The sequence below is a fragment of the Xiphophorus hellerii genome, chromosome 12 (assembly GCF_003331165.1).
Source record: "Xiphophorus hellerii strain 12219 chromosome 12, Xiphophorus_hellerii-4.1, whole genome shotgun sequence".
NCBI classification, from domain to species: domain Eukaryota; kingdom Metazoa; phylum Chordata; class Actinopteri; order Cyprinodontiformes; family Poeciliidae; genus Xiphophorus; species Xiphophorus hellerii.
This window is the reverse complement of record NC_045683.1, coordinates 23,827,402-23,845,777: the sequence shown is the minus strand read 5'-3', so window position 1 is coordinate 23,845,777 and position 18,376 is coordinate 23,827,402. Positions and strand designations below refer to the sequence as shown.

Here is an 18,376-nt window from a genome sequence, read left to right as displayed (position 1 = left end):
TCTGATGTGTTGTTTCTTTCAGAGTGGACTCTTTTGTGATGAAAAAATAATAATAATAATCAGATGTTCTCACAGATGTGGGAGCTTTCTGTGAGGAAATACTTTTCTTTTTCTCTTTGATCGCCTCTGCACCTGCTCTGTTTGTGGCTGTGGCGAGAACATCTGTTGCCTGGTTAGCTAACGAGTCAGAGTTGGCATCTTTTTGACCTCCTGTTCTGTAAAAAGCTCTCTATATGGAAAAGAAAAAAGATTATCATTACTTGCACAAAAGCGGATTCTGGTTCTGATCTCTTATATTTCCTGGGACATATTTGTGTCTGCCTGTAGTTAGGGAGAGCTACCTGCTTTGTAAGTCTGCTGCAGATTGCACATGCAAAATATGGGTTAAAAAAAAAAAAAGAGCTGCTTGATTTTTGCCCAACATTTTATCAATTGTTTTAAAGGAACGAACGGGGAGCTACTCCACGGCTAAACCCTGGAAGTCGTGCAGCTGCAGGCACTGTCATCACTGTTTGAAGGGAGCTGGCTTGAGGTGCAGCCGTGATGGACAGGGTCGCTGCCTCGAGATGAGGGATACTTCTATATTTAAAGTAAACCGGCGAGGAGGAAGACGGCAGCGATTTATCCGATTTTAAGATGCAGCTTTGTAGAATAACCGCTTTCTAGCACTGATGGTTCGTCTCAAACAGAAAGTGTAAAACATCTGATGATGGACGGGAGTTTGTTTACGAGTTCAGAATGAGTCTTTGTCGAGGTGGAAAATAAATAATCCGGATAAGGGCTCATTTCTTCCCGCCTGTAGCAGACAAAACTGACCAAAGGTTTGTATCGATACATTTATTGTGATGGGAGTTATCGTCACTGGAACTGAAAATCCACGAGACAAAACGGCATCTCCATTAAACGTGGAGCCGTGTTTCCGTGATAGAGGGATAAATGTCGTGTCCTGGAACAAAATGTACGTACAGACAGTACATTACATTATGCTAAAGGCTCCTTCGCTACTCTGTCCCATTCCTTCCCCTGATGTAAATGACCTGTTTGATCACGGCTGTCTGTGGACACCATGAATTATACATGCACACACAAACAGAGGCATGTTGTCCCTCATCTGCTCTCATTTGGTTTCCATTTAAGTGTGTGTTTAAGTGAAAAGGAAAATTTCCCACCGGGCAGCACAGTTATTATTATTTTTTTGTATTTTTTTTGTTTTGTTTTTTATTTTTTGTCCATTTGATGCCTCACATCATCGACCTTACCTTTGAAATTTACTGCTAAGCTAGCGTTCCTTTATCTACAGCAGTGGAAACAAACACTGGCTAAGCTCTCAATCAAGCTGATACATTTATTGAGTGAAGGGGCAGCCGCGTGTCTTGAAGTATTGACCCTGTGTTTTGTTTTAGCTTTTTTTTTCTTTTGTTTTCCTGAGCGCCCTCTCTGAGCTGAGAGACATCATTAATTCCTCTGTTGCGGTTTAAGGTGTGAAATCACTCTCTGTTGTTGGAAAATCTCTCGTTCTTTCAGCTGCTGCCTGCTCGCTCTCACAGTCCCTTATTCTTTGACCACAACACCAATGTATTTTCTTGAGTTTTCATGCGACGGACCAACACAAAGCAGTGCAAGGCAGTGCCACCGTGTAGTATTGTCATTAAAGACGACGATACATAAAATGAAAGTCTTGAAAGTGTGCAGACAACAGCTGAATGTATCCTGACATTATCGACTCTACATACCAAGTAGGTGATTTCTGAGGGGAATTTTTTGCACTGGATTTTATGTAGGGGTGTCGGATGAAGAGGTGGCTGCACTGCATGCTTTATAGAAAAGTTTTATTGTGAAAATCACAGAGCATTTTCGTTCCACTTCAAAAATATGCGCTGATTTGTGTTGGTTGAAATTTGTGGTTAGAACAATAATAATAAAAAAATTTTTAAAAATCAGCAAATCAGAACAAATGCGTTCCTGCTAAATTCCCGCCAAAACGGAGGTGAGAAACCGCACATGCTTACAGAAGGGATGGGACACACGACCTCGTGTGCTGCTTCTGTTGTTGCATTTAATTCACTGAAGGGCATCCCCTGGCACAGGAACAAAGGGCTTTCACTTGTATCAAAGCGCACTGTCGATGTGGAGCTGTGCTCTTCTGGAGTACTGGAGGGCCAACGACCTCCGACGGTCCACAACGGTCACACAGTAACAAGATTCAAAGCCTGTGTGCACCTTTAGGCCAGTTTGTGGTTAATAAACTTGGGAATATAAGATTAACTGAGTACAGATAAATGAGCATCGTGTCTGTTTTTCAAAGTTGCAAGAACAAGGGGTCAGGTCAGTGCGGACCCAGTGGGGTCTATGTTGATGTGCACCCTGCTTTGCCTCATCTGCTCCTTACTCCTTTTCTAACTAAAGTTTTGTAGACATTTGTATGGAAGCTGAGGCCTCTAAAGCCTCTGGTCTTCATTTATGTGCAGACTATAGTGAGACAGATAATTACTGTCCTCAATCAAGGAACGACTTGGACTGCTTTGTGAAACCGTTGGTCAAAATTTGTCTTGACCTGTGTTTTTTAAATTTATTGCCATGCTGGAGCACACATACATTAAACCCATCTATCTTTAATGCAGATCATGTAAATTTACTGTTGACCTCTGCGTATGCTGCAAGTACGAATGTCAGTATGGCCACTGCAAATTTAGTTCAGCACAAAAACAGTAAGTTTGATCATGTCATATATAGTGGTACCATAAGTCCTGTGTTTGCTTGTCCTCCAACAAAACAACAGGAAGAATTAACTCCTCCCACTTTGGATTTTGTTGTTAAAAAAAAAAAAAAATTCTGTCAGCACAAAGTGTTTTAGGAGTTTTGAACCAGTTTTTTGTGCGGCGCTTTGGTGTGAACGGAGACCTTTCTGGAAGTAACTGAATATTTACAGAGAACTTTTCAGGATTTTCTAAAATAAAATCTTGTGGTTTTCTCACCTTCTTAAAGAAATTACAAACTGAGGAAGGAAAAAAAATGTCAAGCCACATTTCTGGCAGTGAATTTGTTTGGCGAATAAATTTATATTGAGAAGATCAGATTTTTTGGCCCAAAGAAATGTCAGAAGGTGTTATGCACTTTGCCAGACCGTACAGCCAGAGAAACAGTGTTTTGAGGGAAATAGCTTAGTTATGTCAATTCAAACTAGCTGTAAGCTGTGATATGTGTGTCAGTATGTGTGATTAGCATGCATTCTCTAGCTCAGCTATCTAAACACATTTAGGACTCTGTGGTCACATTTTCCACCACAGGTAACAATGGGGGTCGACTATGACTAACTTTAGAAAATGTTTACAAAAGTATTTGGTGAAAAGTAAAGTGCTGTTCTTCTCCTGCATAATCTTTTAACAACAAGAGCAATTGCTTTGATTGTTATTTCTTCAGTAATGACTTCATCACTGATGAGTGTTGTGTTACATCAGAACTTGCCAGTGCTCAGGCAGGCGAGGTGTATTCACTGGTCGTAAAATGATTGGATTGTCTAGTTACCGACCGAACAGTCAGAGATGAAGCTAAAAACGAAAAAAAAAAAATCCTCTGATTCTTGTCCGTTTATAAAGGGACCTCTTTTTAAAAGTGAACTTCTTATTCTGGGTATGATTTATTTTTTTTTTTTATTCCAAAGTTCGATGTCATTTAATACAAGCCTCTCATTCTAGCCTCTCTAAAACACTAAAACTTGCAAGAAACAATTATTCTTTTGAGCTTTGGCGTCAGCTACGCAGCATCATGTTTTGTGTCAGAAGAGGCGATTGTAGTTCCTGAGCTCTGCTCAGCAGGGCGACGCCGTTTGAATTGAGGTTTCGGCCCCTCGGAAAGAGTCACTGGATTCTGCGCTATTAATACACCGCTGGCTTTTGTCCGCTCTGCTCCAGAGAGTTTGAAATGTGGGCAAGTGAACTGTCGTCTGTGTTTGCCACAAAGTCCAAGCTCTCCAAATGTCATCCTGAATCAGGCTCTGCTGTGGTGCTTTGTACATGAGTCAAGCCGTCTCAACCCATTGCAGCAGTGTCTGTTGAAGTGCATGACATTTTAGCTTCAGTATTTATGGTGGGATGCAGAGAACAATAGGCTGCTTTCTGGTTTCTTTTTTTCTCTCTTCTTCTTCTCAGATCTCAAGCAATGGTGCACCATTTGGGCCATTTACTGTCAGCAACATTACTCACTTCTGTTTTCTGTTTTTGGCTTTTTCTCCTTACAGGGTTCCTGCTTTACCAGTGAAAAATCTGACCGGGTCTGGACCTGTGCACCCAGCGCTAGCAGGTTAGAAATCACCACGCTTCCAGCATATTTCTCAAAAAAAGAAAAACTGGAAGAGGTTCTTTACGTGCAAATGTCTGATTTTTTTCCCCCCTCAAAATGTTTTAATCTATAGATATTTATCCCAAAGGAAATGACTATCGCTGTTCTTTTTCCACTCTTCTCTGTGTTTACGTGTGCGTGTGTACATATGTATCAGGCATGACAGGTATCCTGATGTGCGCTGCAGGTCTACCCGTTTGTCTGACTCGAGCTCCAAAGCCTATACTGCACCCGCCACCCATCAACAAGAGCGACATGAAGCCTGTGCCAGGGATCAATGGCATGCGGCGCAAAACCAAGAAGAAGCACCTGAAGAGAGGTGAGTCTGAGAAAACCGGTCTGATCAGAGCAAACAAATTGAGGTTGAACTCTTTGCACGGAAATCCCACACTCTGCGGCGAAAGAATCGCCGATCTACTGACACTCAGCTGAGTGTCCTGCCAAGTTTCGCAGTGTGTCTGTATCAGCTGTCTGTCTGTCTGTTGTTTACATTTCATCCCATCCTCTGAAATAAACTGTTGAAGGTTTCCATGCAGGCTCTGCTTGGATTGCAATACTTTATAATCATCAGTGTTTTCTGCTAACGTTAGCAAAACGTTTCTGGACAGCTGATGACATAAAATGATGGTTTACCTTGCAGAATGTTCCACTAATCTGTAATTGTAGTTTGGTGAAAGCAAGCAAAATTTACGTTTGGGGTTTGAAAGTGTATTCAGTGCATGTCAACCATTTTACGTGCCACTTTTCTTAAAATGGCAGGTTTCCACTGAGGCAAAACAGTGGCACCACAGTCGATTAGTTTTTGTCTGATGTAACCAAACGTCACCGGTACAACCACAGTAAGAGACCCACAGGGAAACATGGTGGTGGCAGCATCATTTTTCTCTCCTTGCTGTTATTCGGATGTCAGTGTAGACTTTTTGTCGTGTTGTGTAAAATCGTGAACGGTTCTAAATGCCAGACATCTCTGAAACCAAAACCCTTGCACCGGTGTTGGCTAGAGAGAGATGGGGAAACGGGGAGATCTTGTTTTTCAACTTCACCGAGAGTCCAAGCACACGTCAAAATCAATGCAATAATCATAAAATGAAATTAAAAAGGTAGTCCAACAAGGTATTCGTTTTACGGTTCTCAAGCACATCTATATACTTTCCAGATCCTGACCAAGGAGACGTTTTATTTTTCATACAGGATACTCAACTCAATTACGGAAGAGAAAGTTTGTGAATTTTATAGCTATCCATCCATTTTCTAACACCCTTGTCCCTAATGGGGTCGGGAGGGTTGCTGGTGCCTATCTCCAGCTAACGTTCCAGGCGAGAGGCGGGGTACACCCTGGACAGGTCGCCAGTCTGTCGCAGGGCAACACAGAGACAGACGGGACAGACAACCATGCACACCCACACACTCACACTTAGGGAGAATTGAGAGAGACCAATTAACCTGACAGTCATGTTTTTGGACTGTGGGAGGAGCTGGAGTACCCGGAGAGAACCCACGTATGCACAGGGAGAACATGCAAACTCTGTGCAGAAAGACCCAAACCCTGGACCTTCTTGCTGCAAGGCAGCAGTGCTACCAACTGCGCCACTGTGCAGCCCGTGAATTTTATATGTTTTATATATTTTAACAGGTGTGTTGTCTTTTGTATCCACTGTATGTTGTCTGGGTGGAGCAATCTGGCCTCCAGTTAATTGCTGGTTGATGAATGCAGGCCTCCCAGTGGAGCGGCCTGGACCACAGGACACATAATTGATTGAGGTGACTGTGCATTTGTCCTCTCGGCTGGCCTTTTAAGATCCCCTTTGCTGTACTCACACACACAGTAAAGTCTTTACACAAACGCAACGATAAAGCTTAGTGGTCGACCTCCACGAAACGAAACACGAAGGAGATTATGTCAATGACAAATTACAGTCAAATAAATTAATTAATAAATGCGAATCTTGTCCAATTTACAATTCTTGTCATCAAACATTTAGTCGTAGTTTACATCAAAATGTCCCTCTCTACTGTATTGACGACATGACTAATCAATTTGACTGTCTTATCCAAACTCAATGAAACCAGTACTTAAACACTCTGAAGCACTGTCTAGTTTATCCATACCAATATTTAATTTTGAGAAATGAACTAAGGATTTTGAGGAAGAAACTGGAATGTTGCTTTGCTATTTTGTACGAATCACTTCTATAAATGCACCTGCTGCTTTGCGGATCTCGACAATGATTCGAGAAATGCACCAAAGCGACCGAGGAAAAACTGTAAATAACCCGTATCCTTCTTCAGTCTGGGGATCCACTAGAAAACCTTACAAGGCACCTGGAGTGTTGCCAGATTTGCGAGTTCACTATAACTATAACACAAGAACGCGTCGTGCCAAGTTTCAAGCCGCGCGTTTGTGGCTGAAGCTACAAACTACATCCTGTACTGGCAGCTGCAGACGGATTTCAGGTCAGACAAGTGTCAATGCTGAAAAAGAAGCTGTAACAGGATTTAGGTGCCAGGTTAATAATCGGATATATAGGAACTGGATGATGTAGGACAATTTCACAGTCGGAAAACTTGGCATAACGTAGCAGGAAATGCACTGATGTATTAATAAGAGCCGTCTCCCTTTAGGGAATAACCTGCTCCAGTGCAGGCTGATTTATTGTCAGTGTTTCCTCAGGCTATCAGCAGAACTTAGCCATCGTTAATGGCTTTAATTACATTGGCGCCTCTCATGTTGTGAATAATTGAGTCAAAAAATACCTGCAGTAAAGAAAATGGTCATTTCCATTTTAATTTCATTATTGAGTAAAAAAAATCAAAGGGTTGACAAGTTTTCTTAGCTGAAGATGTGTGTTTTTGTGGGTGTTTTTTTTCTTTTTCTTTTTTACTTTAGCTGCATACATTTGCTCATACCAAGCAACTCTCCTCAGTTCGTATCAAAGCTCGAAGCTAACCTTTGATAGGCAGAGGGTTTATTTATTCACCCGTCAAGTCTTGGTCAGTAGGCCTTTTGTGATGTTTTACAAAGAAAACGTCTGAAAAAAGTTTGCCGCATCAAAGTGGTGCAATGTTGAGGAAAAAAGTAACATTGGTCTTCCCAGCCCCTACTAATTACTTTGGTATTTTTGTCTCATTTAATACAAGTTTACAATGACAATAATATTAGAAATTATAGACTTTGTGACCAATATTAGTGGGGATATTGTCCCTGTCAGCAATCGTAGAATAAAAACTCATGTAAACTGGGTGGCACTGAGCAGCCTGGAGATTAGCGGTTTTTTTTCCTTTTTTTTTTTTTATTCTCACTCTGCTTATTGCACATAAAAAATGTCTGGGAGGTTTCTGATCTTACTATTTAAGCCCTCCCAGTTGTGCAATATCCTTTATTCATGCACCTATATCTCTCTCCTCTTTCCTGTTCTCTCTCCTCCCTCTCTGCTTGTTCTGTGCCGAAGCTTTTCTGTCTCTTTCCACCGCTGCCCCTGCTTTTGCTCGCTGGCTGTGCCTCAAATGAACAAACAAAGCCTCATGGGGGAAAGAGGTTGCCTATAAGCGTATTAGGGGTGTAAGCTGTGTGTGTGCTTGCGGGTGTGGGTGCGTGTGTGTGTGTGTGTGCTCTCAGCCATGGTAGCCTGGTTGCACACAGGGATTATCAGGGAGTGTAGGGAAAGGCTGTTTGTTATGTGCCAGTTTGAAGGTGACCTCCTCTTTAACATCACATGTCTGTACTATATACACGGGCAAAGCATGTTTTCTTATTAAAAAAACATCAGTAAAAACCCCAGTGCCACATTTACAAACACAATTTTTTTTTAAGATGCAACAATATTTTAAAATAAATTCATGTTCCGTCGTAGTAGGAGAATCTCAATCTGAAAAATGTAGAAAAATCGAACCTTTAATTTGTAAAGTAGAGATAAAATCCCACAACAAGAAGTAATTATTGGTATATAGATTAAACCAGATCATTTTAAGGCTTATTTTAAGGTTCCAGTTTCTAGGAATGTTTGATTAATAATAAATGACGTGCTGTTTCCCTGAGGGTTTAAATATGTCATGATACAGAAGACCATTTCATTTAGCCACTGGCCTCTAGGCCAGAGGAGAACCCATATTTATTTTGTCACCATAGATTATGAGCAGGATATAGTAAGGTAAGTTAAAAACGCAGTTCACATCTCAGCCACAAGCCGGAGAATAATGATGTCAGGAGGAAAATCTTTTTTGTCATAATTTTAAAAACATAAACATGAATTTTACTGAACTCTGCCAGCAGCTTAACTGGAACTCTATGCTTTTGGTTTGTGAGAATATCAAGTTTTTTTTCACATCCCAGTGTAGGGGTGACTTGAAACGAAGCGTAAATATGTGAAAAAGCCCTCCAGTGTTGCGTACGATGACGAATCTGCGATGGTGTGAGTGTGTTTCTTTTCCAAAGGCCACGGGGAGCCTATGTAGCTAGAGTGCATGGCATAATGAATAATGAAACTATCCATAATGAAAATGGGTCGGCATTGAGTCTTTCAGTAGGATAATGATTTTTTTTTTATGTTGCCTAATTTACAGAAATGCTTCACCTAACATAAAATCAACCTTATCCCAATGAGAACCTGAGACCTAAGTCATAGAAAACCTGTTGGGAGGAGCGCCGTAGAAAAGATTGTAGGGTCGGAGAAATTTGAGCTGGGTCAAAATGACATTCCCATTTTTAAGTTGCATTATCACAGTTACTTGTTTTTCTTTGTGCAACCATAATCTATATTTTAATACACTTATGTTACAAACTCATAAAACTCAAATTGGTGAAAGCAAGTGTTTTACAAAAAACAAATGTGTTAGGTTTTGAGGACAAAGGCAAAACCTTTTAATTAATTTTGTGGGTAGAAAGTACATGTGGTAATACATCCAATCATTTGCAACATTCAATGCAGGAATTTCTTTTAGCCAAATAGGAAAATCCATTCCTTAGCTTAGGACTCCTAAGGCCTGTGGCACAACAGGAGTGCCAATAATTGTGCCCATTTTTTATTTTTTTCCCCCCTGCTTAATGAATGTTCCGAAATGTTCAGGGTGAGTTTGTGCTCCTGCAATAAAAGATTAATTTGTTTTAAGGCTAAAAAAAAATGTCTCTTTATCATATTTCAGATTTTGCTACAATTTGTTGGAGGATCATTTCTTTTTGTTTGATTTCATAACCAGGTAAAAACCCGGAGGATGTGGTCCGAAGATACACAGAGAAGATTAAAGTGGTGCCAGACGAGGTAAGGACAGAAAAAAAAAAACAGCAAAAAGTTTCCTTTCTCCCAACAGATGCAATCTGTCACTATTCAGCATCCTAACTGGGTGTGAAAGACTCTCTCTCTCTCACACACACACACACACACCCGCCCCTGCGCGCACGCACATACACACTCACACAACCATAGCAGCAGAAGTATTTCTGGTTGGCTCTTCCAGGACTGTACCATCTGCATGGAGAGGCTGGCGATGTCATCGGGCTACGAAGGCATCCTGCAGCACAAAGGCATCAAGCCAGAATCGGTGGGCAAACTTGGCAAATGTGGTCACATGTACCATCTGCTGTGCCTGGTGGCCATGTACAACAATGGCAATAAGGTGGGTAAAAGCTTGCGAGCCAGACGTTGTTATGATGTCGCTCCAGGCTCAAATAAACCTTTCGATATCTTAGTGCTCGACTAGTTCTCATGACGTTGGTAAATTATCAGGCCTAGAAACTGCGGCGCGCGCAGATGGGGGATCTTATGCACTCTCGGCGGACCAGTCGTGTCAGCATAGCGTTTCAAATCAAAAATCACAGTAAAATCTATTCGTTTCATTTTGACTCCTTGAAATGCAGAAAGCACATTTAGTCGGCCATAATTGGTTCTCCTGATTGCATCTTAAAATGCGCGTGGAGCTAACGAGCAGGTTGGGGACAGTTTCAAAGGTTTTGTCTTTCAGTTTTCAGCTTTTGTGCTAATCATAACATTAAATGTGGCATTTACAAATTATAACAATGCCTTTCAACGAGTATTCAAAGTACTTAATCACTCAGAGCGCCAAACCCCCTCCTCTCTCTCACCACCTACACGGGTTCACTGGTGAGTGTTCAGTTTTAAGTTTTACAAAGAAAATCGAATGTCGTGCATTAAAAGGCCGCCATTGTTCTGCCTAAGCAGATTTCATTTTTTTTCTGGAAAAAACATTTTTAAATCTGCTACTTAACCTTCTTAGTAATATAACTTCACATTACTTCTCACATGAGTTTAGACTTTACTCTGAAATGCAACTGCAATTCGGTTTTCTTTTATTTTTATTTGCTGGAGTTATGCAAAAAAAAAAAAAAATCATGCATCATTTCATCCAGCTCAATTTTAACGTGCTAATTTTATTACAAGATGCATCGTACAACAAAAACCCTGAAAGTAGGTAAATGACAGACTGTTTCTAATGACCTGCTTTACAGCAACAAATATGATCCAGGAAATAAAAAAGTATTTTTTTTCTAAATTGATTTTTTTGGGTTAAAGCTACCCAACTTGTTTTTGTTTTTTTTTCTTAATAATGAACTAACTAACTAAGATTAACTTCTTTTTTTTATCCACAAGCAAACCTAGACTGAATAACTCGCAGACATCTAGAATCAATAAAATCTTTAAACATGATCACTGCGTGTTTCAATTGGTACAAGTTTGGTATTCTGAAAACTTGAAGTGTGATAAAAAGCAAAAGACAGATGAAATCTGTAAAGAGGTTTATTACTTTTTAGCACAGCGAGTATTATCGCCAGATATAAACTGAGTAATTAGCCCAGCTATCTGCTCTTTTAGCCAGTCTGCAGTCAGACATGCAGTTTGTAGCTTACAGACTGTATCTTTATAAATCCAGTCACATATTTTGTTTTTGCAATTGTAAATTATTTGAATCAGTTAAGTCTTTCTTTGTTTTAAGTCAAGTAGCTTTCTGTCGCTCCGTTCTGCTGCAACAGGTAGGGGAGGGGACATGAAGGAGAAAACTGACCCAGCCCAGACATGTACTTACCATGTCGATTCACTTTAAATACAAAGTTTCTGGGGGGTTTTTCCGCATCTTTAACTTCAGGACTTTAAAGTTCTGATCACAAATTGCCTTCAGATAGTCTCAGAGAGAGTATTTTATTTCTCTCATTGAAGTCTTTAACTGACGCACCAGTAGCAGTCATTATCACGTGATTGACCTAAGCTTGTTTTCTTTGCAACCAGGACGGCAGCCTGCAGTGCCCAACGTGTAAGACAATCTACGGGGAGAAAACAGGCACCCAACCCCCTGGGAAGATGGAGTACCACGTCATCCCCCACTCTCTGCCCGGCTACTCGGAATGCAAAACCATCCGCATCGTGTACGACATCCCCGCCGGGATCCAGGTGAGACGCGTCTCATTTCACCGGATCCACCACAGCTGCCTCCTCGCATCGATCCGCTGCGTCTCCCCGCATCTGAATCTCTTCAACCGCTTATCTGCTTCATTTCGTCAGAAGGACACTTGTGCAGAAAGGTGAAGTGCTTGGGACTTGGAGGAAACTGCAGTCTCAGGCTGTGGGTGTGGTTTATCTTTTGGCGTGCGCAGTCCCAGTCGGAGCTGAAAACCAGAGTGCTGCGTAGTGCTGAGATTAGCATTAACGGAGACAATAAACTGACCTCTTCCCTCCACCGGCAGAGAAGCCTCCGCGTCCCCAGGGTCAGAATACTTGAGGTCACGACCACTCCGGTCAGCACCGCAGCACAATTCATCATTAACAGGGACATTACTGGAGGTCTGCTGAGTTTCTTTGTGCCCTCTCCCTCCACACTCCGCATACACCCTGACCGCTTTCAGTAGATTTTGGAGCTTGAGTAAAACGTTACAATAATATTATTCGTAAGGCGATCTGTTATTGTGATGTTTGAGGGAAATGTCTGAAATAACAGCGGGACCTTCTTCAAAAGAAACAAGGACGAGAAAACGATTAATCTCAAGATGTTGATATCAGATTTTAGTTATAACGATTGCAGGTTTCTCTTCTTATCGATATGATGTAATTTTATTTCCACGTGGGGGAGGTGGGGCTTGAAACAGCCTTTCTGAAACATTATTAATTACTGTACGCACTACATCCTCGCTCCCCAAGGGCCATTTAAGTAATGCTGACAATAAAGCTCGTCATGTGGGCGCGGTGGGACTTTCCAGCACTGTTAAGCCGTCTTTGGTCTAAGTAGAGTCTTTGGTCTAAGTAGAGTCAGACATTTTTAGTCACATCTAAAAATGTGTTTTCTGTTCTTCACGTCTTCGGCAGACCAATGAGCACCCCAACCCCGGCAAGAAGTTCAGTGCAAGAGGCTTCCCTCGACACTGCTACCTCCCGGACAACGAGAAAGGCAGGAGGGTGAGCACCGACTGCTGTCCCAGGAAGTAAACGTGCTGCACAGAGGCGGCAGATGATCTCCGGCCAATCAACGGTTTTGTAGATGCGCAAGCACTGATTTTTAGGATATTCTTTTTTTTTTTTTACTGGAAATAATGGGTTTTTTTTCTACTTTCTTTATAAATGCGTTGTCTCTCTCTGCATCTGCACATGTATGTAAATTCAATAAAATCCTGCCGGTTATGGGACAGAGGTATCTAATTACTCTAAGAGGAATAAGCCTTAAGAAGCCTTTCAGTAACAGCTCAACAGTTAGCTATATAAGGAGCAGAGTCAACTTCTTGCATTGTGTGCATAAGAGAGAGCAGTAGGTGTTACACAGCTCTGCAGTTAAACGGGATTAAACGTCATTTGAAAACGAAGACGGCAAGATTGCAGGTTTTCCATTTAAATTTTCCTTAACAGCCTATCGACTAACATAATTAGCATGGTTAGCATTATTAATAGTCCCGGTGAGTTCCCTTGAAAGTTAGATTTCTAAAATATTGCCAACATTTCCAAATCCACTATGTCCATTGGCAGACAAAACTGGACCCTTCAAAAGGATGAAACAAAGCTTGCTTGCTGTAATACGCTCAGCTTCCTGTTATCTGCTGATGTCTAACTCTGGTTTAGTAGCTTATATGAACACTATGTATGTCCAAAGTGGATGGGACGTGAACTCCAGTGGCAGATGTATCTTTTTCATAGCCGAAAAGGTGTGAAAGATGTAAAACTGGAAAAATATGAAGGAACAAGGGGAAAAGGCTAGCTCCATCCTAGAGTATCTTGACTGAACTGCCAACATGACTCCTTTTGAAAATACACTTCGTTTTCTAGAAGCTTCCTTGCAATGTTTCAAAAACCTCCCTGACACTAAATTGACAAACTTTACGTAACTATTTTCAATTTGAGCAGTATTGTTTTGAACATGTCCAGGTTGTGGGTACGTTTGATGTGTTCAGTAATTTGGGGGGGGGGTCGATTTTTTTGTTTTTCTGTGATTGATCGAAAATCAGGAAAGCATGAAGTCCCCAGAAGATTTCTTGGCTTTTCTCCAGTTTTAAATGTTTTTTTTTGTTTTACCTTTTGTCCAAAGTTGGATTTATACAACTTCCCCTGTTTTTTTTGTTGTTTTTTTTCCTGAATCTCCAGGTCCTAAAACTCCTCATCATGGCTTGGGACCGTCGCCTCATCTTCACCATCGGCACATCCAGCACCACGGGAGAGTCGGACACGGTCGTGTGGAACGAGATTCACCACAAGACGGAGTTTGGCTCCAACCTGACCGGCCACGGCTACCCTGACCCAAACTACTTGGACAATGTGTTGACGGAGCTGTCGGCCCAGGGCGTTGGAGAGGACAATCTGAAGGACTGACGTGCCGGCCACAGCGGCCACCAGCAGCACAGCATTCTTCAGAGAACAAGGGACAATGCATGATGTGCCAGGCTACGTCTGGCAACTCCTTAACAGCTTACAACCTGAAACGTTCTTCAGAAGTGGCTGACTAAGAGCAATAGAAGCAGAAACCAATGGTTCAGATTTATGTTCGATCTCCACCCAGCTGTCTCCCGATCCATGCCTTGAGGATGTCGAGTCCCGCCTCGATGAGCTCCCTCCCTCTGAGAGGAGGATGTGAGGATGGTTTTATACTCGTGTCGGAAGCTGCAGGCCGCAGTTTGCACGTAACCCCTTTTAGACTTAAACCTCTAAAGCGCTCTACACTTGCGAGTTGGAAGGTCAGGGTCCAAATCAGACATATTTTAAAGGCTAAGCTTTTGAATGCATGACCCCAACTAATGCTGCATAATGAATGTTGAGCAAATACGGCAGGATAAGCTGTTGCCTGTCATAGCAAAGATACGCAGGAGAGAACTTTAATTTGTCATTTGTTTTTGCTTTGCTGTTTTGCCTTTACAATCAATAATTGCAGTACAGTGTTTTGCATAAGTATTCACACCCCTTGTCACATTATTACCACAAGCTTCAAATTGGGATTTCGTACGGCAAGCTCACAACAAAGTAGCGCATAGTTAAGTGAAACGAAAAATTATGGTTTTCAAAATCGTTTACAAATAACCTTTTACTACAACTACAGCAATTCTTTTGGGATAGATATCTAGGTCTGGGCTTTGACTGAGCCATCTAACTCGTTAACATGTGCTTCTGTTGTGGCTCTCGGTGTTTGCTTAGGGTTATTGTCCCGTTGAGCCTGCGCTCGTCTTCAGATTCTTCTATATTTTCTTCCATTACTGCCATTTAATTAGCTCCATTTAATTTACTCATTAACGCCAACCAGCTTCTCCACCCCGATTGAAGAAAATTATGCTGCCGCCATCTTGTTTCGCCTTGGGGATGGTGTGTTCAGGGTGATGCGTGGTGTTAGTTTTTTTTCATTTATTTATTTACACACATAGTTTTGCATCTGTTGTAAGAAAACATGTTTAATTTTAGCCCAGTTTGACCAGAGCTCCTCCTTTCATTCAAAGTTTAGATTTGGCATCTTAAACAACGTCTTCAAACAATGTGGTTCTTTATGTTGCAGCTCTGCTTGCCTTTAAACGTCCCAACAACTTTCTCGCTGTGTTCTTAGACTTTGTGATGCTGTTTGTTCACTAATGTCTGCTGAGGCCTTCACAGAGCAGCAGGGCGCTCTGATAGGCATTTACTACTTAGATGAAGGCAGATGGTTACGGTGCGTTTTGTTTAGAGTTGTCAACGGTGACTTGATTACATTTTTGAGTGCAAAAATCATGATTTGCAAGTCATTCATCATTTCCCTTCCACTGCACAACTTTGCGGTCATTTTAGTTCATCTCCACAAAGAAAAATACAAATAAAATACTTACAAGTTTGCGGTTGTAGACCAGGGGGTGTGAATACAAAGCAAACCGCCTGGGCAACTTTTAAGGTGAAGATTCCTGATTTGGTGAAAGCTATTTAAGGTCATCTTCAGCTTTTATTTATATTTGTTTACCAATTAGTATTCTGCAAAGTGCTTAGATGTCTGAGAGGTGCGGACCCAAACTTATATTTTGGATTGTTGGGCGGAGAGGTCACACCGGCCGAAACTAAGCCTGCAACAGGATGTCGAGGTTGTGCAGCAGGATTTCATCGAAGGCCAAACTCATCCGCTTCGTTGGTGATGCTGACGAGGCTGACCTCTGCGAACAGAAAGCCCGCTTTATTATTATTCTCCACTATCGAAAGTTTCCCCGTCCGTTGGCTCGATCCATCACGCCCGGCCATACGGGAGGAGCGAGAGCGCGATCGCCTGCTGTGAGGCGTCTCAGCTCTGGTTCTAAGTCCTTGAGTGGAGCAGCTGAGCGCCCAGATGGACGTTCCTCTCTCAGACACCAACGATTTTTTCCTTCTCCGAGCTCCATCGCGAGGCTCACCTGCAATACGCAAGCCTCCCGTGAGCCCCCCCGCTCACTGACGGGCAGCACACCAAGCTCAACGGCCCGTACGGCGAGCAGCGAAACATTTCATTTCCCGACTGAGCTCATGCAGAGTTGCTTTAAGCTGATGCTAGCGCATGGCTTCGACCTCGCTTCTTCTCAGCTGTAGAGTTAAAGAGGGGTGCAAAATTTCATCTTGCGTTTTGGCAGAGAAGGTTGTTTTTTTTCCTGCATCCTCCTCATTTGTAGTATCTGAGAGCTTGAGCTTCTCAAGGCCCTCATAATGTTTCTTTGCAACCTATCGGTGGATAATCCTCCTGAGTGTATGTGATCAATTCGATGAGTTGGGCCGGGGGCTGAATCATAGTCTTCCATAGCACTTTGAGGCAACTTTTCTGTTGAATCAGTCTTTTTATTTCATTTAATTTCTTTTATAAGATGTCTAAAATGACTATTTACTGTCTTTTTTTAAGTTGATGTTTATAAACTGGCTTGCGATGCTTTAAAGATAAAAAATAATATATACATATATATATATATATAGACATATATGTATGATATATAATTGCAGATGTGATATACCTTTAATTTCGAGCTCAGTTTGAGTCGGTGGTGTAAGTTTAGTTTATTTTTATACTCTTATATATATACGGAGGGAAAAAAAAGATTGTCCCACATATTTATACGCAAACACATGTCAAAATGGATTCTGGCTCAGTTTGTCAGGGACTGAAACATGTGACATGTCATGAACGTTGTATATTACAAGTAGTGTTAGAATGCGGCTGTCGTTACCTTAACGTAGAATCTGCATTGCTGATTGCCTGTTGGACGCCAGTAAATTCAGTAAATTGACTTTTATTATTGGCGAGGGAAGGTTAGCATGGAGATATTTTCTTTTCTCTTTTTTTTCCCACAAGTTAGGCACTTTTACTCTTTTTCTACTTGCCCAGAACTTGAAATCCTTTCTGAGCAGTCTGAAGGCGAAATTGCAAATAGAATATAAGAGGTTGATTTAGCAAAATGAAACATTAGACCAGCATGTAAACCAAATCAAACACCATAAAAACAAAGAGGTATCATCTTTATCATTGGTCGTTTGCAATAATGTGACCAATTATTGCAAATTGGTCTAATTATTAGACTATTCCTAGTCTAATAATTTAACACCCAGCCCAACAAGATAACCCAAAAAAAAATGCTTGACATATTTCTTACAAGTTAATGTTTCTGGTCAAAAGCATCTGCTCATTGTTGCTTGGAAGTAGGAATATTTCCATCGGATCAGCCATGGTGTCAAATAATGCTAAAATAAATGAACCCATGCTGATGGTGAATAAAATACTTTTATGTGAAAGGAATTTGGAAATGTATCTCCCTCCCTATGTCCTACCCATTGCCAAGCTATTAGCTGGAAAGCATGTAAGCTCATAGCAAGAACAAAAGCTGCAACCACGGTCCCCAGAACCAAAGACATCAGCTGTTAGAGATGTACAAAATGTATTTATTATCTAAATTGTGTTACCTGTTTTAAACAAAAAAAAAAACTTCTGAAGAATTACAGTACAATGTTTTGACTCCGGGTGTTAAAAACGGTCACTCTTCCAGGAGTTTCCTCCTTCGCACCTTCCTGACACTCTTTTAAATTAAAAAGAAAGAAAAAGATAAATAAATGAACGGGACAGCAGGAGAGAAAGCTGTGAATCAGGGATTTTTTTTTTTTTTTCCCTTCATTCTTTTGATGTCGGATGAAGTTTCGGTAACGGAGAGAAAATGATCTGCCTGAATATAAAGAGAGAGAGAAGGCTTTTATGCAATTTCCTATTTTTAATCTCTAGTACGTGGCTTGTCTGTAGCAGGACAGCAGATTTCCGGTTTATATGACAGCGGATGTTTCCTTTGTAGTTTGCCTACCTCCTGGTTTATGAGCAAAGGGGGTTTCAGTCTGAGGACGTTAATATGCTATGTATTTGAAAACATATATTTTTATGTATTTTTTAATGATCGTCTCTCAAAGGAATCTTATGTAACATTACTGCTTCGTTCTGTTTATTCACTTCATACTTTGCATTTGATTAGAGGTGGAATAAGTGGTCAGCGCTATTATTACATAATATATTTACAGCTGTATTCTCTTGTAGTGTCTGCTGAAAACCGTGGAAATAGTTGGGGGGGGTTTCTAGGTGTGCGTGGGTGTGTGTGTGTGTGTGTGTGTGTGTG

The 18,376-nt window shown here is 41.3% G+C and overlaps 1 protein-coding gene across 3 annotated transcripts in view; it reads left to right on the top strand.

Moving 5' to 3' along the window:
* The window catches only part of dtx1 (deltex 1, E3 ubiquitin ligase), a 69,329-nt gene extending 52,061 nt beyond the window's left edge, over positions 1–17,268 (top strand). For 2 of the 3 annotated variants that reach the window (XM_032577630.1, XM_032577629.1), the window contains exons 4-10: positions 4,238–4,299; positions 4,496–4,657; positions 9,532–9,593; positions 9,790–9,948; positions 11,574–11,735; positions 12,645–12,734; positions 13,908–17,268. In XM_032577630.1, coding sequence (XP_032433521.1) covers positions 4,238–4,299; positions 4,496–4,657; positions 9,532–9,593; positions 9,790–9,948; positions 11,574–11,735; positions 12,645–12,734; positions 13,908–14,132 — 922 coding nt within the window. In that variant the 3' untranslated portion in view covers positions 14,133–17,268. The remainder of the gene's footprint in view (positions 1–4,237; positions 4,300–4,495; positions 4,658–9,531; positions 9,594–9,789; positions 9,949–11,573; positions 11,736–12,644; positions 12,735–13,907) is intronic. The other variant, XM_032577631.1, reaches the window with a different exon arrangement.
* Positions 17,269–18,376: the final 1,108 nt, after the last annotated feature.